The 25216-nt window shown below is 36.6% G+C and overlaps 1 protein-coding gene across 10 annotated transcripts in view; it reads right to left on the reverse strand.

Annotated features, from left to right (window-relative positions):
• Positions 1-3108: 3108 nt before the first annotated feature.
• The window catches only part of CLCN3 (chloride voltage-gated channel 3), a 75147-nt gene continuing 53039 nt past the window's right edge, over positions 3109-25216 (reverse strand). For 3 of the 10 annotated variants that reach the window (XM_033133916.1, XM_033133915.1, XM_033133918.1), the window contains 5 exons: positions 24775-24961; positions 21579-21977; positions 12607-12823; positions 7775-7850; positions 3109-6082 (listed from right to left, as the gene is read on the reverse strand). In XM_033133916.1, coding sequence (XP_032989807.1) covers positions 5924-6082; positions 7775-7850; positions 12607-12823; positions 21579-21977; positions 24775-24961 — 1038 coding nt within the window. In that variant the 3' untranslated portion in view covers positions 3109-5923. The remainder of the gene's footprint in view (positions 6083-7774; positions 7851-12606; positions 12824-21578; positions 21978-24774; positions 24962-25216) is intronic. The other 7 variants (XM_033133919.1, XM_033133922.1, XR_004425570.1 and 4 more) reach the window with 6 other exon arrangements.

Below are 25216 nucleotides of genomic sequence, written 5' to 3' on the forward strand. Positions count from 1 at the left end.
GCCTGACGCCTGGGGTAACTAGACTCGCCTCTCCTCCCCGGGAGTCCTCTTTCAGTATTTACCATGGGCAACTAAGAATTTATTTGTGAGATGTGAGTTAGTAACAGCTGCAGCTCTAAGGACGAGATTTATGGGGGTGGGGAAGGCAACTCATGACACTGTACCCTGCACTCTCCCAGAATGCCTCATCCCAGACCTAACAACTGCACTGTAACAGTATCTCCAGCTGACTCATAGGTATTCTTCCCACAAGTAGTCCAGTTGTCCCATTAGGAATATTCTTTAACCAAACAGTTCTTTGACTCAGTATTTACTAATTAATATGGCATAGTATATTGATATATAGAATAATATAGGAATCAATATACCATTCATTTAGATTTTAAGTTTCCATTGCAAATTACTTCATTGGATTTCCACTACATCTGTGGACACGTGTGTTTTACCAGATTCAGATCCTCCGTATACGTGACAAAATGTCCTTCACCTTAAAAACAGAGCAAGCCATGAAATGCAAAATAACCAACTTTGTAGATTATGCTAAAGAGCCTATAAGCTTTCCCCCCCTTCATATGAAGTTCAAGGTAGCAAAACCCTCTGGTCATCGAGTTTAGCCCCCACATTTTGTAGAAGATTGACTTGACGTACCCAAAGAACTTTTGTTGAATAGTCAGTCTCCAAAGTTACTGTCGCTGTGCCTTGAAGCAGATTTGAGATACTTAATCTTTTTGATAAAAGGTTCCTTTTAATAGATTATTAAAAGGAAACACTTCTGGTGAGAACTTTTGAGTGGCATGCCTCATCTCCACAGTTACGCTGTAAGCTTTTAGGAACCTATGTTTTATGAGTATATGTCGCCCTCAGTAACACAAACCATTGAATATGTATAGGTGGTTGGAGAACAATACAACCAATGAAGACTGGTCTCATTTTAACCTCAAGTTGGTCGTGCTGCTGCTCATCAACCCTACTTTTACATTTTTCCTCAAACATGGCAATACTTCCCCGCCCCCGCTTCCTCAGTTAATTTCAGTGAGAAAAGAGCAATCAAAATAACTTCCACAAGCTCTCAGTGCTCTACCACCTGTGCATTCCTGTTCCTATGAATGCTACTTCCTGTCCCACTCAGTGCCCGAGATGTGCCATCCTGGTAGCTAGTCAAGGACCTCTCTGTCTCTCTCGGATCATCAGTCTTCCCTCTCAAACATTCCCTTCAACAAAAGCTATCATATCCTGCACCGTAAAACAAAATACCCTTTGTCACACATCCCTTTTCTGAAAAACAGGAAGAACTATAATAGCTGCCTCCATCTGAAACTCTCCAAGTTATCAGTTATCTCCACACTGGACAATTTTCAGTCCTTCGTCTATCAGCGACACCTGACAGTTGCTCCTCCTTCAAACTATTACTCACTTGGCTGAGGGCAATACTCTTCCCTTAATGACACACCGCTCCCCACCCTACCTCACTGGCTGCTCCCTCTTTTGCTTGCTCATCTCCTCAAATCGAAGCCTACCTATGCATCAATGTTCAGTCCTTTTCTGTCCACTTAATCTCTTGGTGATCTCATCCTGTCCCAGAGTGATAGCTCCCATAGTTTTCAGATCTCTCAGGCTGGGCTCTGCGAGTTTCTCCTGAACACGAGTCTCATATACACAAGTACAGCTGCCTACCTGACATCCCTCCCGACTGGGAAGTCTAAAAAGCATTTAAAACGTCCTGTTTAAAACCACAATTCCTCTGTACACATCCCCCAATCTATTCTTCCTGAAGTCTTTTCCAGTTCAATCTGTGGCCATTCCTTTGTTCTGCAGTTAGGCCAAAAACCTTGGAGACATCCTTTATTCCTCTCTTATTCAATCCACGAGGAAATCCTGTCTGTTCCACCTTCAAAATGTCTAGAGTCCAACCACTTCAACCACCGCCACCAGTTACGTCAGATTCAAACCTCTATCATATCTTACCTCGATTATTCCAAGAGCCTTCTAACTGGTCTTCCCGTTTCCACCCCTGCCCCCTTAGAGCCTATTCCCGACAAAGCTGCCGGAGAGATCATGCAAAGTCAGGTCATGTCACTTTCTGCATGACTGGCTTCCTCTTTTATTCGGAATAAAAGCCAAATTCTTATACCCCCAGCCTCTTCCCTCATTTTATGCCCTTTCCCCTCCAGCCACAGTGACCTAATTGGTGTTCCTGTACCTGTCAGGCATATCCTACACCTGTATTATTATGTTTGCCTGTATTTTTCCTCTTCCTGGAACATTCTGCTCTCAGGGAGCCGCATGATTCCCTCACTTTCCTTAGGTTTCTGCTCCAATGTCACCTCGTCTCTGAAGCTTTCCTTGATCACCCTCTATAAAAATAGCATCCTCCCCATTATTTTTCTCACTAAGAATTTTTGTCTGATTTATGTATACCTCTAACAATGTGCGGCACATAGGAATCACTTTTTAAAATTTGCTGAACTAATTAATTTGTGATATTTATCACCATCTGACATACTATGTATCTGTCTCTTTCCCTACTGGCATGTAAGCTTCAAGAATATAGAATAATGCCCAGCATACAGTAAGTGTTCAATGAATACTTAGTAAATGATCAAATGAAATGAATGAGAAAAGATCTATCCTGGAATTTCTAGTAAAGTGTTTTCACTAAAAATTTAATACTAGAAGGTTACTGAAATCTTTCAGCAATTCAAATGTTACCACCCACCTCCTTTTAGGCAGTTCTATTAGCAAATTTCCAAGGTAAAATTAAAAAAACAAAAAACGTGATCGTTCACGTGGTTTCTCTTCATGTAAACAACATGTTTTAAAAAAAAATAAAAGTTTTTGGAAGCAAACCTGCACTGTTCACTGACAAGTGGAGACTCTATACTATGGCTAGTTGTATGTATATCCTGCTGTTTAATCCAACATCGAGTCTTTTGTTGTTCCTTGCTTGCAAAGTACAGAAATGGCTTTGTCATCTGAGAGAAGCTTTATATATATATATATATATATATCACCCTGAGGCTGCATGTACCGGGGGTATTGGCCTACCCTGCACAGAGCAGCAGTAAAAGTGGGAAGACTGTTACAGATATAATTAAAGGCCAAACCACGCATTGTCATATAGATTTTAATAGATATTCTGATTAACTCATCACAGTAATCATTTTTACTGTAATGATATGCAGCTTTACTACACTAGTATAAATAAAAACAGATAAATACAGCTCTAGGCAACATCACAGATTAACACACTAAGCATTCTTCATGAATCAAAACTGAAAAAGGCAATTACTGATAAGAGATGCTGACACCCTTGCCCATTCCCATCATGCCTTCTCAAAAAGGGTACTCGAATAAGGTGCTCCACTTATTAAATGGGTAAATTAATCGTCCAGTTCGCCAGGCACGTATGTTTCATGGTCTCCACTATTGCACAGTTTGGCTAGAAAGCAGACACACCTCAACCTATCAAAAAGAAAAGTGGAACAGATAGTAGTAATACCAAAGAAAACCACTGAGTGCATAAAAATACGGCACTTTTCCTGTTATTTCAGCAGTAAGACACATCAGGGATAGAAATATACCAAGAAGAAAATTAATATCCACCTTGAATATCCACCCTGAAATGTCTGTCTCTGGGGCAGGATGGGCAATGAAAGGAGGACCTGAAATCGAAAAGGAAACATGAAAAATGAAGTCAATGTGAAGTTTAATGTTATGAATCTATCTGCAAAGAAACCCGTTTCTCTTTGAAGGCTTGTAACTAAGGACAAGCGATTTACTAATTAGCCAGTGCTGAGGAATTCATACTCTAGCAGTGTATTTGTACAACTGAAATACACTTAACACAAGCTGGAGATAAGATATACAGAACCATTATTTAGAAATGATTTCACTGAGTGGCCAAATAAACTTTGAAGGGGCCATTAAGAAAATGTGAAATCTGCAAAAGGGGGAAAGTAACTAGGACAAAATACTAATTTTAGGCAGATAGCAAAACTTAAGATGTTTCATGGTGAAATTCCTAGAATTTTGCAATTATCAATTGTCATTCTAATATGGCTTCATGATCTTATAAATCTTTAAGATCCTACAGATCTGTGTGATCTTACAGATCTTACAGACATATTAAGAACTATGAAGTGAAGAAACACTTCCAAAATGTAAAAATGGCTCATTGCCAGTTGTGTTTCAGAAAATGTCTGCAAAAATTCATTTTTCTACCAAAAATACATAATCACAGAACACTGAGGCCAGTCCTTCAAGGTAACTGCCTTTGCTAGAATGAAGACCATGATTAAGACAGACATTTCCAAAAACAAAAATCCCAAACCAACCCCAGTACATTTTAAACTCATCCTGAAAAAAATGTGTACTATGAAGAGTCAAAACATCATTGAGCACTTACGGATGTGACACACCCAAAGATTTCAAAGGTTATGTTCAGATTAAAATTTTACCTGCTGCCTTTGCAATTTTACTGTTTTCATTTGATTTTTTAAAAAAGGTTAACACTGTTTAACATTTGTTTTTAATCTGCAAAGTGATTTGTAGTGTTTCAACTTTCCGGTTAATGAGTCAAAATGGACAGGTCAGAAGACATAATCCAGGGGATGGCAGTGAAAGATCAGAAACAGGTTTATGGACACATTGAATCAGAGAAATAACCACGACCTCTTTCACCCCTATTCCCACTGTAAACTTTGTTCATATCTCCATTATTTTTAAATCTGAATTAGTCTATAAAAATCACATTAAAAAGGTAAAATTATTTAAGTGAGATATTAACTGATCTGTATTTTATAAACTTTAATCCATAAAAATATAAATTAAGAATGGTAGATTTTTAAGAAAAGAAGTATACATTTAGTGCAAGTTATGAATTACATTTCTTCTTCAGTGTCAGCAGTAAAATATACTGGGGGAAAAACAAAATGACTGATCTAATTTCAGGGGAAAGAATTCCAGTGTTTAAACATGCAATTAATACCAGGTACAGCTAAACAGAATACTTCCTTCTTTTGACTGTCAAAGCATCAGCATTGTGTTTCCTTATGCTGAACAGTACTTGTATATCATAGTAGTTTTAGAAATAGAAAATATGCATAAGACAAGGTAACATTATCCATAAAGTCTGAGAGGAAAAAAACAAACAAAAAGAAAACTGTTTATCCTTATGAGTCAAGTTTCACTGTTGAGTCTGACGCACATAGCACACACACTTCGAGACTTTACCTGTTTGCTCAGCCTGTGTGCTGCTCACAGCGTTTAGTGATGGTACAAACTACATGGTTAATGGCACAAGAAACACTCCCTTCTTGTAATGAAACCTCAGTAAAATCACAGTACATCTCAATATGAGAAAGGACTGTTTCAACAGGGTACACCAATTTAAAGAGGCTTTGTTACAGAGAGAGAGAGGGAGAGAGAGAGAAATAAAAGCTCTTCTGGAATGTAGAAAGGAAATGCTTCACTATACAATTCATGAATTAAACAGAACAGTTTTGATTTAAAAAAGGGCAAGACCTTGCAGTCTTAGAGATGGCTCAATTCAAAGTAATCCCTCCAGAAACAGGGACCGGTAACACATCTTGGCGATGCTGGAGCCGCAGGCCAGGTGCTCTGGGCCCTCTCCTCTGAGGCTCAGGCCTGCACTATCACGCGCGTCCATCCGTCTGTCTGTCCATCTGCATCTGTCCGGCGGCGGCTGAACACATCCAGTGCAGAACAGCAGGAGCTGACTGGCTGCTCTCAGTCAGAGGGGGAAAGGGCGCCCGCATCCGCTTCTCTCTCCTTTCCCCGCTCCAACAACAACTCCGTTCCACCAGCATTATTTGCAAACCATGTTGCAAAAACCTGGCTTTTATATTTTTTTCTTTTTCTTTTTTTTTTTAAAGGAGAAAAATAAGTAGACGCCTCCCTCGGGTTACAGAGTTGTGCTATTCAACAAACGAACTTCCTCTTCTGCCTCCTCTCTCTCCTCATCTACGGGACTCAGTTGAACATTACGGAAGCGGGGTCTTGGTTTGCCGTCTGGGCCATATGACGGAGGATATCTTTTTTTGTTATAATGCCAAGGAGGCGCCTAAAAGGCATAAACAGAAGACTGCTATTAAAATAAAAGGGAAAAGAAAAAGCAACGCTAAATTTATAGCTAAATCCTTTTTGTTGACAGGAATAGAGCAAAGCAAGCAGCCTGATTTTGTATTTTCAAAAAATACTTTATTGGTAAAGATAATTAAATTATCCAGCAACCATCTTTTGATATAAAAAGTATTGTGGTCACTAATAGTACGATGCCCTTTCCACTGAGACTCTCACTGAAGTAGAGGTATTTTAATTAACGTATGCCAACAAAAAAGTAACACAAAAATGGGAGCATGTACGAACAAGAAATGATACAGATCCCATTTGAGAACGAAAATTCATTCCCATCACATCAAGAAAGCAGTAAAAGGTCTGATGACGAAATCCCATCAATATTCCACTTTTTTTAAAAACCAAAATTAACTTTTAAAAAATAATTTAGGGATTGTCCAGTTGTATGCAGAATCTTCATGAAAGCACATACAATTGAGATAAAATAGTCAATACAGAGCTTCAATCCCCAACTACAGAACCCCAGGAATAAACTATGAGACAGCCCAAGTTTCTAGTATACTCATCAATGTTTTCCTTTTTTGATTTTAGCCAAAAAAGTTAAGATACAGTGCTTTGATGAAAGTCTTAGTTGTTAATGCTTACATTAAAAGACAGATGGAAAATCAAGAAGCAGTGCTAAAGGGTTATTACAGGTGAAGCACAAAGCAGAATGGATGAGTAGCTCCTTAGTATTCTGGTTAGTAGTTTTTAAAAAAAGGATGCATGAAACACTTGTGAAATATTAGCATACAACAGGAATACATAATCAGTTGTGTACCAAACAAACTGGGACATATTTTATACAGGTATGACAACTGCAGGGTAAAATGATTTCAGGCATTAATTGCTAGAGCCAGACGCTTTTTAGGTTATAAGGTAAGATCACTCAAAATGTATCTTTAGTCATGAAACCGCTAGGACATAAAGCCAGTTAAAACAAATGCATCTGATCCTAAAAGCGGCTTACAGCATTCTAGAAGCATCATACAAAAGGGGCACACACATATTCTAGGTACAATTCACTAATGAAATGGCAGGACACACATTTATGGACTTTGAAAGTATGCAGGGTATAGCAGAAAAAGAACTAATGCTATGATCACATATATATATATGTACACATTATGCTCTAGTGTGCCCATAAAAAAAAAATCCATTGAACTGTTAGCAAGTCTAACATTGCTAAGCTCAGTTAAAATCATTGATGAGCTTAGATTTACCACAAGATTAGGAAACATTGAAAAAAAGGGGGAGTTTGGGGTGACAGGGTAGACATTTTTTAACCAGTCAGGTGTCTTCTGAGACCGGTGTAATCACTAAAGTCGACAGATTCATTGCGTTTACTTCAAAAATGTCCAATATTTACTCATTCAGCTACCAAATCCTTCACAGTTCTTACACTGCAACTAATGATTCTGATGAGAAATGTTAACTACTGCTTGCTTCCTATGAATGCTGATTTACACGTGTCTAAATTTCTCTTACAGGCATATTATGAGATATAAACGTTATTGGCAGCATGTAGGATTTTGTTGTTTAGCAGGTTATCTGGGAAAGTGAGAACTGAACAGTTCACAAGTTTCATGCTTCCTGACTGCTAAGATATCTAAGGAGGAGATCTGATATATCTAATCACCAAGGGTTCGACGTGCTGCTTTAGTTGCTCGAGATGCTCTAATATGTTCTTCTTTGTGATGATCCCCAAGACAATCCTGAAACAGATCATGTTATGCTAATAACTGTGAGAACTTAAATTAAAAGAGGTTCCAATAATAAAGAATGAGAGAAAAAAAAATAAAATAAAAACATGAACCGTAAGAATGCTTTCAACGAACTTCAGAAAAATCAAAACAAAAGATTTGAAATCCCAGGTCCCATTTGTATAAATTCTACTGACTTTCAAAAGTGATACTATTTTAAAACATTGGTGGGTTGTTTTCCTTTTTAAATTAAAAATCAAAATTAAAAAAGTTCACAATGAAAATGATTACAAACACAAAAAAAAGTTAATACACAACTATACAATTCTGAAATTCAGTTTCATTTTCACTGTTCCTTCCTTTGAGAAAAATATTTTTCTACTCTCTGAAGTGTCATAAATGCAGCAGCTATTATTTGGATCTGCCTCAGCAGTGAAAAGGTCGGAGAACGCTTAGCCTGTATTGCCTGTGAAGAGATTTAAGAAATCCCTTGGATTTTACTATTATTTGGAATTAAAATTAAAGGCAACGTGAACTAAATAAAAATGCCAACCAACACAATCACCCCCTAATTTTCAGAAGCTGCCGAATGCTACTTCTTCAAATAATCTAATGAGATATAGTTATGATTCGGGATCGACATGACTTTCATTTTATGCATGTGTTTCTAAATAATGATTGCTTCTCAGTTAACATATTATTGTAACATCAAGCAAAATAATGGACATAAATTCTCAGAAGGGTAACTGAAAATAACTGAACCTTTAATTATTAAAACAAAATTATGGTTACTGGTTTTATAATGGAAGCCAATGAATGTAACTACAATATATGGATGGCAACACAGACAGTGAATGTCAAAAACCTTAAAAATCTTGCATCTTTAGAAATGATGGAAGCCCATCCAGAATGCTCTTCCGGGTCAGAACATTTCCCTGGTGATCAAGTAAAGTCAGCTTTCCTGTTAAACTGCCTTTGAACATTTTGACTTCTTTGAAGAAGAATGTCACCAGGGGACTTCACTTAGTCATAGTCTGGTCCTACAGATTCCGGGATGTCAGTTATAAAACAGTTCCTTAGGGTGATGCCTGGGTGAGAGGTGAGTAAGCAGGGAGCGTAGGGAATGGGACACACATGAACAGGTTCCCTGCTAATGTTTCTCATTCTTTTTAAAAAGTAATGTACTGATCATTAAGAACAAAGATAAACTGAAAAGTTCTCAGAGCATGGGAGCAAGTGCTCCCTCCAAAAGTCTCCAACACAGCACTATCTACTGTTGTTTCCCCGAAAATAAGACCTAACCGGAAAATAAGCCCTAGCATGATTTTTCAGGATGACATCCCCTGAACATAAGCCCTAATGCGTCTTTTGGAGAAAACCTTAACATAAGACCCGGTCTTATTTTGGGGGAAACACGGTAAAATAAGCACTCGATCACTCAATAAGTGTTCTTTGACTAAATGTTTAAGGTCAGATCAACAACAACAAAAAACTCATCAATTCACACTTGAATTTATAGGTGGAGTCAGGAAATGTGAAAATCTTGGCAATTAAAATAATTCCAATCTAATTCTTACTCATTCTCTTCTATCCAATTATACACAATGATTAATTTCAGTTAATATATTGGTAAGCTCTGCCAAATCACAAGGTACACAATGAGAAGTTATAATTTTTTTAAGGACCAAAGGGCAAATTTAGTGATTTACAAGCTGATGTTTATGTGTACAAAGTAATAGCCCTAAAAAGGAGGAAATAAATATATTTCCTCTCTTTAGTTAACAGAGAAGAATGATTTGAGAATAGTAAGGCCAGGTTCAGTGCTGCTTTGTTAATTTCAGGAAGTGCAAGGAAAATCAATACGAAATGTGACTAACGTAAATAATAATTTACTATTTCCTTGTGGGCTAACAAACAATGATGTAAGAGTTAACAGAGCATAACCCAACATTTTCCCAAATCTATGTTCCAAGAAACACCAGTCCTAAGAATACTGACCCTTTCTTCCATCAAAAAAAAGGTTCATATCCCATCTGAGAACCAAATAATATCAACATTTTATAAGTTCTGAGAAGTTCCACAGTAAAGAAACCTCAATTGCATTTAATCCCCTACTTTCCTAATTTATATGATCACAAAACTCTTTTTGAGCAATGCCTATTAACATCCTGCCAGTCCCATCAAGACTAAAACATTTTGATAAATTCTGCTAATTAAAATAATGTGGGACATCTATAACTGACATCTTTAAAACTTCATCTAATAATTGTCACCCCAATAAACTTTAATTAAAAAAAAAAACTTATAGACACACTTCCCCCTCATCTTTCTGTTCTCATTTTCTCCTTGCATCCAAGGTACTAGATTTGTTATATCTCTTCCCCCAAATAGTTATTTTCCACTTCCAAGGACCCAGCATAAAGTATAAAATATTAGCAATTGTCCAGAACTTCATACTCTACACTAAAAACTTGAAGATATGATTTCTTTTCTGGGCTTAAATCATTTAACTGTAAGTGAGAATAAAACACTCTACTTCCTTACACCGTTCAAAGAAAATGTTGTAATAACCACCACCCCAATTGATCTCTTCTCTTTTTATATCTATCAATTTTCCTTATAGGACAGAAATAAGGAAAATATAATCAAGGCAATCAAACATGTTGCTATAGAAAACACCACCCCCTACTCCAAGCTTTCTTATAAATAGGCAGTATCAGGTAAGATTTTCATTAACTATCCTCCCTCTCCTGCCCCACACTTCATTATTTTTAATTTCTTTTAAATGTTTTCCTTTCTACTATCTGTGCTGCAGAAAACCTGGGAATTAATCAGCAAAGTGAAATATGGTCATTAACCCATAGAGCTTTGTGATCATAGTTAATTATGACTAGAATGACATTTATATTTGGTAGTACATGAAAGGATAAACCATGCCAGGCACAGAGAACAACTCAAAGCAAGTAAAAGTTTATGACAACTCAGCTGCTTAGCTTCCAGCTGGGCCATTTATAATTAAAAGGGCCCAAGAACCAGTATAAAGCTTTATGAAAAGTTACTTTATTTAACATGGACTTACTAAGTTTTTAAATAGTGAAGTGTGGTACCATTATTTTTTCAATTAAACAGTAAACTAAAGAAAATAGTTATTTTACTACATAATTTCCAATCAATATCTGTGATATTTAATAACTCCAAACTTTCTGACCTTAATTGAGAGCTTTATCACTTAAATTATTTATTTCATATTACCTAGAGTTATGTAACTGGTTAGCACAGTGAAAGCAGTAAATGTAGATCTAATTCTCCAGCTTTATATGTCTATTCTTAACCCAATACAGTCTAAATACATTGTCTAAGAAAACAGTAGTAGTTTAGGAAATCACAAAGAAAGAGGACATACTTGTATTCTATTAGTCAATTACAGGGTAAAACAGTAGCAAGATGTTGGGTTTTAAAATTGGAAATGTATTTGATTCCCTGATCTGTGACTTGCTAACCTCCTTAACTGGGCAAATTATTAAACCTCTTTGAGCTCAATTACTACATCTGTAAAGTCTGGATACTGCCACCTACGCTGCGTGGGGCTGAGAATCTGAATGAGAAACGTGAAGAAAGCGTTCAACAAACACATTTCCTTCCTTTTTGTTCTTTCTTCCTCCTTTTTAGAACGTGGTCATGTGTTTTGTACAAAATGTTGTTTTTAAAAAACCTGCTGATTCTCTTAAGTATTTAGTGTTTCAACCAGTTTCACGCTGTGCTTGCAGTTTATTCATAATCCAAGAACACCCTCTGTTTCTCATTTCTAGCCTTTCTGTGATCAGCCTTTAGGTAAAACAACATTCTTTAGTATTTCAACTAGGAACAGTAACATAATGGAAAAAAGGAGACCAGAGAGAGAGAGAGAGAGAGAGAGAGAGAGAGAGAGAGAGATAGAGACAGAGACAGAGACAGAGAGAGAGAGAGAGAAAAAAAAAACGGATGAGGAAACAGATCCCAGGTCCAGGAACAGAGTGGAGCAGACAATGAAGGAGTATGTTTGCCAAAGCACACTGTGTATCGTGTCCCCACAGAACCTGTGACATCAGCCAAACAAAACTTCCCTATATTCCTATCCTGGGGAAACACTGGCGGTTTATGTGTAAATGGCAGACTAATCAGTTAATCAATTTATACATGTTAAATACAAGAGTATTTATTTGTCATTAGCAGTTTATGTAAAAGATTTGTGACTGGAGAAAACAGAAAAGAGGAAACAAAGCATTTGCTAAAGGAGGTTTTTAGCTAACTTACCAATTTTATTTAATTATATGTTATTGCCCTCATTACATGATAAATCGAATAATGGCTGTAATAGTAATAGCAAAATATCTAGATATACGAGAAATACATATTCTAAAAAGGAATGACTTACAAAAAAAAGTTTTTTGCAGTATCCGCACAGGTTACGTCCACTGCTCTTCTAAGAGAGGACGTTCCAAGTGCTGAGTGGATGTGGGAGATGATTCAGCACTTCTTGCCAACTCTGAAGTGTTCCTGACAAATGTGTCTTTGTATTTTGGCAAAGATCTGGGAGGTGACACCTTTGTCCCTCTTTGGTAAGTGTGACGCCGAGGGCGGGACCGTGTATTTATTATAACCATACTGAAAGGCAGCCTTTCCCGCCTGGGAGCGGATTATTACACTCTCCCCTAATAAATGCCTACAAGTTCCACTAAATAGGATAAAACGTTCTGGTAAGAGAACTGTGTTCTTTGAGCAGACTTACCCATTGTGAGTGACGAGGCACTGCCTCAGGCCCAGCTTCCGGAAAATATCCACCACGATCTCCATCGGGGTGTGATCGGTCACTGTGAAAGGGCTCATGTCAAGAATACTCCGCAGCTTCAAGGGCCGAGGGCTTTCCGCGGGAAGAGACGGGGTGTGCTGTGCAAAACACACACGGGAACTGCCCACGATCCCTTCTTGCTTTTTCCTGGCACTTTCTGCAAAGAGAGAGAGAAGACCAAAAATTAAAAATGGATAGCTTTTGTTTTCAAGGCAACCTTCCTATTCGGAGACTAAAAAAATAAATAAATGTGGCCCATGACTTGCAGTCCATTCATTACCAACCCCCATCTTCTTAATCAAGAAAGGAATCGACTGGAAAGTCATTTCATAATTTCTAGTTGGCAGCATTAGAATCCACTGGCAACAAATGATTTCATGTAAATACATTATTTTTGGTCTAATTACATCACAGAACAATTTACTGAGGCTGAAGTTGTTTTCTAACTTTGAGCGATAAGGGAGCATGTCTGGAAATAGGATTTTCAAACCTGCACACATGGAATCCATCATCGTATAACTCCTGCCCGTACTGTGACTGATCCTGCTTTAGAGGAGGGACTAAAGAGAGTTTTATCCTCCGACTATGCTCTACGTTGTATACTCCACCCCGGTGAATCAGCTACCTCTTGCTCTGTTCTAATATTAAAGTTTAATTTTCTAGTTGAGTCATAAGCATTAATAGGTGGTTTGCAAGTACAATTACACCCAAAATGGACACAGACTGACTTTTGAGGTTTGCTTTGTAAATGCTCTGTGTGCTCTCCACTGAGCTCTGCCGCCCCTGCTTCTGCCCTGCCGGCTATCTCCACTCCCACCGTTGAAAGTGCTAGGTAAGAAGTGACAAAGATGCAGGAAACGGCAGGGGAAGAATAGAGACCACAGAAACAAGAAGGAAACCCATTAAATGGAGACAATACAAAAACAAAATAAAATAGTCAGCTTTATGTTTCTATTTTTAGTATGTATTCAAAACCGTGTGTATAAATATGGAATTTGTTATATTGAGTATATTTTCAACATGAACTTTGCTACCAAAATATTTAGGCCAAAATAATTAAGCATCAGTCCTAAGCTAAGAAGCAGATAAACATACAGCTCATAAACACATATTGCAATGCTTTTTAACTCTTGACCACTAAAGCCTTATTTAACTGTGTTGTAACACATTCAAGTAGGAAGGCACGAAGTGAAGTTCTAATGGTTAGAACTTACTAAAACACCTTAAAAGCATGACAAAAGCACAGAAAAAAAGGAAGTCCACTAGTAAATAACATATATGATTTCTGAAAAATGCTTGCTAGGTTGCTTTTAGCCCATAGAATCATCTAGTTAATGAACGGTGGCGTGTAAGTACTGTTAGCATGTATAACAGATGTTCTGAGTTAAAACTAACTCCAGTCATCAATCTTAAACACTTTAAAATACACGTCATAGCATCAGTGAAAACATGCTGAGACTTTAAGCACTTACTGATAAAACAACTTCAGAAAAGTTTAGAAAAATGTTAATTAACCTAATTTATTATTTATTAGAACGTTCACTTATTATACACCCAGCCTCTCTGACTTAAATTTGTCACTTTAAGACGATCACCTTTATATGAATACATAACTATTTTAACAAGCATCATTTATTAAGTGCAAGAAGGACATCTGTTAGGTTTTGTTTTGGTTTATTTTTGTGTGAAAAAAATTTTTGAACGTCATTCAAAGGCCTTTCAAGCAGAAAACATCATCAAGTTTTCATTTTCTGATAAGATTATTTTTTTTTAAAGTGAACATGCAGACACAAGAGTTACACTTCCAGAGAATGGTTCTTTTCTAACATAAAATTTCCTAAAGTAAATATGAATTTTACCTCAGATCCTTAATATGATATCATCTGTCTTTTTTCCCTCCTAAATTTTTATATTTTATCTTTCCTGTTTGCGTTAATATACTCTCAAGGGCTTAACTTCTCAACACTCATCATAAAAGAAAGGTACAAAAGGTGTCCTCTTCATTTTTGACTATGTGAAAGAAACCTGGTGGTGACAGATTCCAAAAACATTCCCCAGGGATCTAGAACACTTTCACTTGTATTAATTTTACATTATTTTGTACACCTGAAACTAAAAAAAAAAAAAAAAACTCCCAGGCTTCATGTATTTCTGATGATAGGTTAGTAAAGTACTTTACTCATATAATTAGACAAAATGGGTTTCATGAAATTCATACCTCTGTAAATATAAGTACATTTAATTTTTTGATGTTAAGCATGCTTCCAAAGACTTGTATAAATAAAATTTACATAAATTTAAAAGTCTCCATGTAAAACTCACAGCTTCTATTACATAAATAGAAATGAACAGGTGTACTTTTATAACTTAAGGCAGAAAATAAAAAAGAAGATTCAATTCACACTATAAATATAATAGGAAATACACCTGATTTTAAACAAATCTATAAAACATTCAGCCTCACTTTTTTACATCCTGACACAAAAAATGCAGGATGAAATGTCTCTCCATTTAGACTACACCTTAACACAGTAAACTGTGATTCACTGCTGGTGGGAATTTAAGGCACAACCACTACTTAGTGCAATTTGATGATATCTTTCAAAATTATAAGTGTGCCTACTTCCCAATCCGATAATTCCACTTCTTGTAATTTTCGTACATTTTTCCATAAGCAAAACATCAAATATACAAGGTATCAAATAAATGAGGCAACAATTTTTATAATAGCAAAAGATTGGAAACATCTTAAATGTCCATCAGTGGAAACTGATTTTAAAAAAAAATCATTATGTATCCCATAGTATATCTACTTGATGGGATACTATGTAGCTGTAAAAATATAGAAAGAGGAAAATACACACTGATTTGGGAAGATACCCAAGTAGAAAAAAAAAGTGGATAGCATGATACAATTTGTTTAAAAAGAGGCAACCACACACATACATACTAATATCAGCATAGAGTATCTATAAAATACATAAAAAACCAAGAAGATGACTACCTACAGAGTTAAACTGCTGTCTATGGGGTTGGTCATAGGTGAGAGAGATTTTTTATTGTATACTTCTTAATCTTCTTGAATTTGAATTACGTGAATGCACTACAGAATTTATAAATTAATTTGGGGAAAGATGTTCGTTTGAAATCTTGAGTTTTTCCCAACCCTGGATACAGCATATAGCTCATCACTTATGCAAGCATTCTTTTGTCCTTTAATATTGTATATATTATACATATACAGAAAACCTAGTGCACAGGTCTATTTTTCCCATTTAAAAACTTATACGTAACAAAAACACATGTGAGTAAATATTTCAGGTGTATTCAAAAAGCCATCATGTGACTAACATTACTGATGACATAACTTGCTATCTCACATATCTAGAGTATCCCTGTTCCCTTATACCTGTATTGACATTATCTGCTGACCCAATATTCTATTTCTCAAGATGGTAACCAAACTAAATAATATAACCACAGAATCAGTGGGAAGGTGATTAATTCTTAACTTTACCATTTCCTTTATCTTTTAAAAACCTGGCCTTCTTCCTTTAAATTTCTCTGTAAATTCTAAAATTCTGATCTTTTTCTTTTCTTTGCCTGGCTACCATTAAAACCTGAAGAATGGCATGGAAACAATAGCCTTAAATGATACATTGGACCAGTTGGATTTAATCGATATTTTCTGAGCATTTCACCCCAAAACTGCAGAATACATGTTCTTCTCAAGTGCACATGGAACATTTTCCAAGGTAGACCATATGTTAGGCCACAAAACAAGTACTGATAAATTTAAGAAAACTGAAATCATACCAAATGTCTTCTCTCACCACAGTGCTATGAAATTAGAAATGAACTACAGGAAAAAAACTGGAAGACACACCAATTCATGAAGAATGAATAACATGTTACTAAATAACGAATGGGTCAAGCAGGAGATCAAGGAAGAAATCAAAAGATATCTCGAGACAAACGAAAATGAAAACACGACAACCCAAAATCTATGGGATGCCGCGAAAGCAGTCCTAAGAGGGAAATTCATAGCATTGCAGGCCTACCTAAAGAAACAAGAAACATCACTAATCAAGAGTTTATCTTCACACTTAAGGGATCTGGAAAAAGAACAGCAAAATAAGCCCAAAGGGAGTACAAGGAAGGAGATAATAAAGATCAGAGCAGAAATAAATGAAATAGAAACCAGAAAAACAATACAAAAGATCAATGAATCCAAGAGTTGGTTCTTAGAGAAGATAAACAACACTGACAAACCTTTAGCCAGACTCATTAAAAAAAAGAGAGAGAGGACCCAAATTAATAAAATCAGAAATGAAAGACAAGTGACATCAGACACCGCAAAAATACAAAAAATTTTAAGAAATTACTATGAGCAACCATATGCCAACAAATTTGACAATCTGGAAGAAATGGACAATTTTCTAGAGGCGTACAACCTTCCAAGGCTAACTCAAGAAGAAACAGAAAACCTGAATAGACTGATTACCACCAGGGAAATTGAATCAGTAATCAACAATCTCCCAATAAATAAAAGCCCTGGACCAGCTGGCTTTACAGGTGAATTTTACAAAACGTTCAAAAAAGAATTATCACCTATTCTCCTCAAGCTCTTCCAAAAATTCCAGAAGGAGGGAAGACTCCCAAACACTTTTTATGAAGCCACTATCACCCTGATCCCAAAATCAGACAAAGACACCACAAAAAAGGAAAACTACAGGTCGATATTGCTAATGAACATAGATGCAAAAATCCTCAACAAAATATTAGCGAACAGAATTCAGCAATACATTAAAAAGATCATATACCATGGTTCAACATCTGCAAATCAATTAATGTGATACATTACATTAACAAAATGAAAAATAAAAATCACATGATCATATCAATAGATGCAGAAAAAGCATCTATTTGATAAATTTGATAAAATCCAGCAGCCATTTATGATAAAAACCCTTAAGAAAGTGGGAATAGAGGGATCATATCTCAACATAATAAAGACCATATATGATAAACCCACAGCTAACATCATACTCAATGGGGAAAAGCTAAAACCATTCCCCTTAAGATCAGGAACAAGGCAAGGTTGCCCACTTTCTCCACTTCTATTCAACATAGTGCTGGAAGTTCTAGCCACAGCAATCAGACAAGAAAAAGAAATAAAAAGCATCCAAATCGGTAAGGAGGAAGTAAAATTGTCATTATATGCAGATGACATGATACTATATATAGAGAACCCTAAAGACTCCACCAAGAAACTATTAGAGCTGATAGATGAATTTAGTAAAGCAGCAGTATACAAAATTAACATTCAGAAATCAGTTGCATTTGTATATACCAATAATAAAACATCAGAAGGAGAAATTTAAAAAGCAATCCCATTTACAATTGCTCCAATAAAGAAGAAAGAGATCTTACCATTTGCAAAAACATGGATGGACCTGGGAATAAATTTAACCAAAGAAGTAAAAGATCTGTACTCAGAAAATTATAAGACACTGAAGAAAGAAATGAAAGAAGATACAAATAGATGGAAACACATACCATGTTCATGGATAGGAAGACTTAATGTAGTTAAAATGTCCATACTGCCTAAGGCAATATACATATTCAACGCAATTCCTATCAAACTACCAATGATGTTTTTCACAGAAATAGAACATATAATCCTAAAATTTATATGGGACCATAAAAGACCCCGGATAGCCTCAGCAATCTTGAGAAATAAGAACAAAGTGGGAGGCATAACAATACCTGACATCAAATTATACTACAAGGCTACAGTAATCAAAACAGCATGGTATTGGCGTAAAAACAGACACATCGATCAATGGAACAGAATAGAGAACCCAGAAATAAATCCATGCCTATATGGCCATTTAATCTACGACAATGGAAACAAGAATGTATGGTGGGGTAAAGACAGTCTATTCAATAAATGGTGCTGGGAAACCTGGACAGACACATGCAAAAAAATGAAGCTGGACCACCTCCTTACACCATATACAAAAATAAATTCCAAATGGCTTAAAGACTTAAATGTAAGATCTTAAACCATAAAATTCCTAGAAGAAAATATAGGAAGAAACTTCACAGACATTACCTGGAGTAAGATTTTTACTGATAAATCCCCTCGCGTGAGGGAAGTAAGAGAAAAAATAAACACGTGGGATTACATCAAACTAAAAAGTGTTTTCACAGCAAAGGAAACCATCAATAAAACAAAAAGGGATCCATCCTACTGAATGGAAAAAGGTATTTGCCAATGATATATCTGATAAGGGGTTAATATCACATTTATAAAAAACTCACTCAACTCAACTCCAAAAAAACAAACAACCCAATTAAAAAATGAGCAGAGGACATGAAGAGACATTTTTCTAAAAAGGACATACAGATGACAAACAGACATATGAAGAAATGCTCAACCTCACTAACCATCAGAGAAATGCAAATAAAAACCACAATGAGATACCACCTCACCCCAGTCAAAATGGCTATCATCAACAAATCAACAAACAACAAGTGCTAGCGGGATGTGGAGAAAAGGGAACGCTTGTGCACTGTTGGTGGGATTGCAGATTGGTGCAGCCACTCTGGAAAACAGTATGGAGGTATCTCAAAAAACTGAAAGTGGAACTACCTTATGATCCAGCAATTCCACTCCTAGGTATCTATCCGGGGAAATCCAAAACTCTAATTCAAAAATCTTTATGCACTCCTGTGTTTATTGCAGCACTATACACAATAGCCAAGACATGGAAACAACCGAAATGCCCATTGGTAGATGAATGGATTAAGAAAATGTGGTACATTTATACAATGGAGTATTACGCAGCCATAAAGAAGAAAGAAATCTTACCATTTGCAACAACATGGATGGACCTAGAGAACATTACGTTAAGTGAAATAAGTCAGACAGAGAAAGACAAATACCATATGATCTCACTTCTATGTGGAATCTAAAGAAAAGAATAAGTGAATGAACTAATCTGAAACAGTTTTGGAGACAAAGAGGAAAAACTGAGGTTGCTAGATGGGCGGGAGGGGTGGGGGTAAAGGGGAAGGTGAGGGGATTAGAAAACAATCGGTAACCACAAGATGGCCACGGGGTTTTGAAAATTAATTTGGGAAATGTAATCAATAATGTTGTGAAGATTTTGTAGGGTATCTGATGGACATGTGTCCCATTTGGGAGACCATCTCAGGGAAGATGTAGATGCCTGATCACTGCACTGTACACCTGAAGCTGAACAATAATGAATGCCAAGTATAATATTACATATACATATATATATATATATGTATGTATATACTTACAAGAAGCGGAGTACAGCATTAGGAATAGAGACCGTGGAAATGTAATGGCTCTGTGCGATGTCAGAGGGATAGTGGATGGGGGGAGGGGGGTTCACACAGTGTGAGGGATATAAATGATAAACATCTAAGTATTACTTTGTCTTGTGCACCTGAAACTAATAAGAAAAAAAAAAACCTAAAGAATGGGAATCCAAACAATGAAATTCTTCTCTGACTATAGGTGTGGCTATGGTAATTTAGGCTTTGAAGCTACAACACCTGAACAGACCACATACTCTGCCCACTCTGGCAACTACTATTCTGTTACCTAAAGCAAAACTTGGAATGGTGGGACTGCTAGTCTTTGAAAAAGTCTTCCAGAGCTGTGGCCTTTTCCTAAACGGAGTAGGATATTCTCTGTAGGCACTTTTCTTCTCCTCTTTCTCACTGTCTTTTTTTTTGTTTGCTTTAATAGGTTTTGTAAACTGCGAGGTTCCGGTTTGATTTGGGAAATGCTCCCCATCTCTACTGTCCAATCTTCCCTCTTTAAATGGCACAAGAATTCAAATATTTCACAATCCTTTTGCAATGGCCACAGAGATAAGCAGCAAGGGAGATGACAGGTCATAGGAGTGACCTTTGGAGACAGGTCAAATGCTTGACATTTTTCAGCTCAAAGAAATGGCTTGATAACAATATCCTCTATCTCCTCTGGGGCTGCAGGGAGAGGAATCAGACTGTGCAGAAAAGGATTAGATGTCTCATTGGCATCCTCATCAATACTGGAGGACTATAACGCAAGGGAAAACATTAATTTTGGAGGAACATAATTGCTTCCTCCTCAGAAAAAGTTTATCTCCAAGAAATAACACAGTATGGCCAATGTCTTTAAACAGAATTTTCAGGAATGTCAGCACAAAATACAACAGGACTTACATACTTTTTCAACCTGGCATTTGATCAAAATAAAATCTCAATGATTTTTTCACTTTAAGCTGGACACTGCCAAGTTAATATTGTAAACCTAAATCCAAAAACTAAGAAAGCAAAATCTTGTGAATCTGATATAAAACAGACCAATAAAGATGGGATTTTTCAATAATTTATATTCAAATAAGCCAACTTTATTAAATACAAGAGTATATTTAGCTGGATGCCCCGGCAGTTGCTAAGGCCTTATGTTATATGTTATTAGGAATAGTATCAACTTAACAAGGCTGATCTGAGTGCGAAAAGAAGTATCTGACCCCAATCTCTGATAACAATGCCAAATGAAAAGATACAACTATATTTAGCAGAACAATCCACAGAAGCATAAACTCCTTTCTTAGAAAACATTAGACTTTAAGGAACATAAAATACATGCCTTAACCACACGAACACAACCAATTAGATGTTATTGCTTTCTTTCTTTCAGAAATCTATTATACGAAAAGTCGGACAATTAAGTTCGCAAACTTTCCACCGTGCACTTACATGGTGGAAAGTCCACAAACTTAATCATCCAACTGGTATATACTTGTGTCTGTCTCCGTAGATATATAGACACTGATAGATATAGAGGTATGTGCTTGTGTGTGTATTTTTTAAAAAGGTACCTATTGCAATTGTCAGGTCTCTTCTGAGGGCAAATCCCACCAATCTCTGAGATTCTTTTGACATTATAACAGGAAAGCCATTGTAGCTGGTTTCATTAATCATGTTTTCTATATCATCCACCGTCATATTGTCCTGCGTCAGGACAGCTAAGGGAGGATCATTCCTTCGAGGTCTCATGACATCAGCAGCCAGGGTGGTATGAGTGAATTCTTCTTTTGCATCCAAGAAAGGGTATCCATTTAACCGGATGTGCGCCTCATAAATGCCTTCCCTTCCAAAGGCATCTCCAACCCATTTACTGGTCATCACTGCAGCCATAAGGGGAACGATATATTCCAGGCCTCCAGTAAGCTCAAAAACAATAACCACCAGGGAGACAGTCATCCTTGTCACGCCACCTGAAAAAAGGAAGCATCACTGGTCAGGATCCTCATCAACACATGCTAGTTGAATTTTTGCACTGGGCAGTCGAAAACAACTTGTAAATAGAACTTAGTGAAAAGGATTGTCATCAAAAACTAATATTTGGACAATTAGCACTATTTTAATAAGATCTAGAGAAATACCCATCACCTTTGTTTATGACATACCGTGTTTCCCTGCAAATAAGACCAAGTCCTATATTAAAGTTTGCTCCAAAAGACGCATCAGGGCTTATGTTCAGGGGATGTCATCCTGAAAAATCATGCTACGGCTTATTTTCCGGTTAGGTCTTATTTTTGGGGAAACATGGTGGAAGACCTGTTGTTTCATATAAAAAAAAAAAATCACAGCTGACCAACTAAAACAAGTTTGCCATTTTGGTTTACTGTGATAGCAGACATAATTTCACCCTTCTAAACACTTACGATTAATTATTAGGGAATTTTGGTAAAGCACATCATAGCTATCTTGTTTAATACCAATTTACATATTAAATTCATATGTGCATAGACTATTAATTTAATACACTTCTCTCTTCTAAATCTTTTCAAGATAAGTAAAATATTTTGCTGTCTTATGACTTAGGTTAGCGGTGTAATATTCCCCAACTTAGAAAACTCATCTACACATTGACCCGAACCATCATTCTGAACTATCGTCTCTAGGCTGAAGCCTCCCCCACATTGCTCCACCTACAGTTGCATTTATCCCATGACTCCAACTACGCAAGCCTTATCTTATTGTTGTGATTGTCTCACTGTCCTGTAGAAAGACTTCAGATGACCACTGTCCCAGAAAACGCCACACACCTACAACCAAACTGCTCTTCTTCCCCAAAGAGCTCCCCATTCCAGCTTCCCTGACCCCAACACTGGGTACCTCATTCTTCCTAACAACCCAGTTTGTCATCATTCTCAGTTCACCCCTTTACTTTATTCTAACATCTAGACTCTCACCCAGTCCTACTTGATTCGCTCTACAAGATATCTATCCATGGGTCCCTTCCCATGGGGTCCCATGGGAATAGTGAGAATAAGTCGACTTATTCTCAGTATTATCAACTTAGTCCAGACCCTCAAGACTTTGTTCCTTAATTTTAATACCATTTTATCTCACCTCCTTGACTCCAGGCCCCATGACCTATTTTGATACACTTTCTAAACCTCATCACCAGGTTAATCTTTCCTAAGTTAATACTTTCACCATGTTGCTCCTTTGCTCAAAAACCTACCAGGGCTCACCAGTTCATACTATATTAAGCTTAAAACCAACCTCTTTGTTTTTTAACTTAAAAAAACCTACTATGTGATCCTTGTATACACTATGCCAGACATGTCCTAGTCAGTTTACAAAGGCCTTTTTAAAATTACTTTTTAACTAAGCACTTCCTATTTTATCAGGCATGATGCTAACAGCTTACATACATGTTATTTTATATGATCCCACAATAAGTGTAGGAGATAAGTAGTTATTATTTCCATTTCAAAGATCAAAAGAAAAAAATAAATAAAAGTCAAGGAACTCTTTCAGTCATTTAGCTAAAAATGGCGAAGCCACAACTGTCACAGATCTGACCAATTCCAAATACAAATTCACCCTAACATCCTTCTCCTAATCTGGCTCTCTCACCAATCCAACTTTGTTCCTTAAATTATCCAAAATGCACTCTCTACTTCAACATGGTCAGTTTCTTCAACATCCCATGAATACTAAACCTATTCATATCCTAATTTCTTTGTCTTGACTTCAGGGAAGTCCTCTCCTTTAAATTCTATTAATCTTGTAAAGTAAAGCTCATGTTCTACCCTACCTGAACTGTTTCAGATTTTTTTTCCCTCTAGATTCCCACAATTTTCAGACTCTGTCAGCACTGTATATAATCATTAGCTGTTGCTCACTACTGTTTTCTCAGCATAGCTCTTGTCTCCCCAATTTGATTGTTGATCCACATTTTATACTTAGTTTTATAATTATTTTTGTATCACCGACTGCACCTCGCACAGCGCTAAACTTAATATAAATACTTGCGACCTAAGTGAAAATGATCCTGTACTTCACTTTCATTGATACGACACTTGTACACAAGTGTACTGTACACAATTTTGCTGTACTGAACAAAAATGAGTCCAAATACCAAGTATTATTAAATATTGTAACCAAATTTTAGCTGACATTTTCAATATAAAAAGAAATAACTATTTTTTCATGCCCAAGAGGACAATAGACTTGTAAGTATTTAATGCAGATACTTTTGCTTTTTTTTACATAAAAACAGTAGTTACCTTTCTCATTTTGCTATAATTGCATCTTTGATGGAAGGACAGAGGCTGGTAAAGAATTCTTCTACTGAAGCTAAAAATAAATCACTGCAGAACCCCAAGTAAAGCTATTCTGCTGCTTTGCTAGAATACTAATCTTTGGGATCATGCTACAGTTGGTATAGTTAAATCAAGATCCTTCACAATGAAAAAAACAAAAATCTCCTTGGGCATGTATCAAATTAAGCCCATATTGTACTGAGATGTTTTCTGTCATAAAGTATTACATGATATTAAAAAGATGCTAACAATAAATTTTTGCATTAACAAATGTTCAGAGATAGGTACAATGAAACCAGTACCATATAATAGTGGTTCCGTTTCATTTCTGTTCAAACGATCTCTTTCTGTGTCCTGTACCCTCCTCCTCCTCCCCCTACCAATGAAGCATGAGCACTCTCTCACCCACTCTTTTTCTCCCAGGTTCACGAGCATCCAGACACAGAGACATTACCTAAGCACGCAGCAGCACCGACCATGGCATAAAGGCCGGGGGTAATGCAGTCAGCTCCAACCTCACACCACTCCTTAAAGATAAACCAGTCGTGGTGGTAATACGCAAGCTGCTCCACCGCAATCCCCACAATCCTTCCTGCAATCGCTCCAATGGCCATGCTGGGGATGAACAAGCCCGAGGGAACCTATAACAAAAACAGAATGCCTAATTTACATGCTTTAAACTTACCTTCTATGGATTTCTTTCTAACGTTTTTCTTTTCACATTTACATAGCAAAATCCTAGTACAAATAAAACGAGCAAAATCTTGTTACAAAGCATCTTAACAATTTCATTAATTCACTTACAAAGTAACAAACCACATTCTCTAGGCCAAAGAGAAAACAACCCAAGGGTTATTTATCCTTTAGCTCAGGGGTTCCTTAATGACAGTCCTTAA

The sequence above is a fragment of the Rhinolophus ferrumequinum genome, chromosome 18 (genome assembly GCF_004115265.2).
Source record: "Rhinolophus ferrumequinum isolate MPI-CBG mRhiFer1 chromosome 18, mRhiFer1_v1.p, whole genome shotgun sequence".
In the NCBI taxonomy this organism is placed as follows: domain Eukaryota; kingdom Metazoa; phylum Chordata; class Mammalia; order Chiroptera; family Rhinolophidae; genus Rhinolophus; species Rhinolophus ferrumequinum.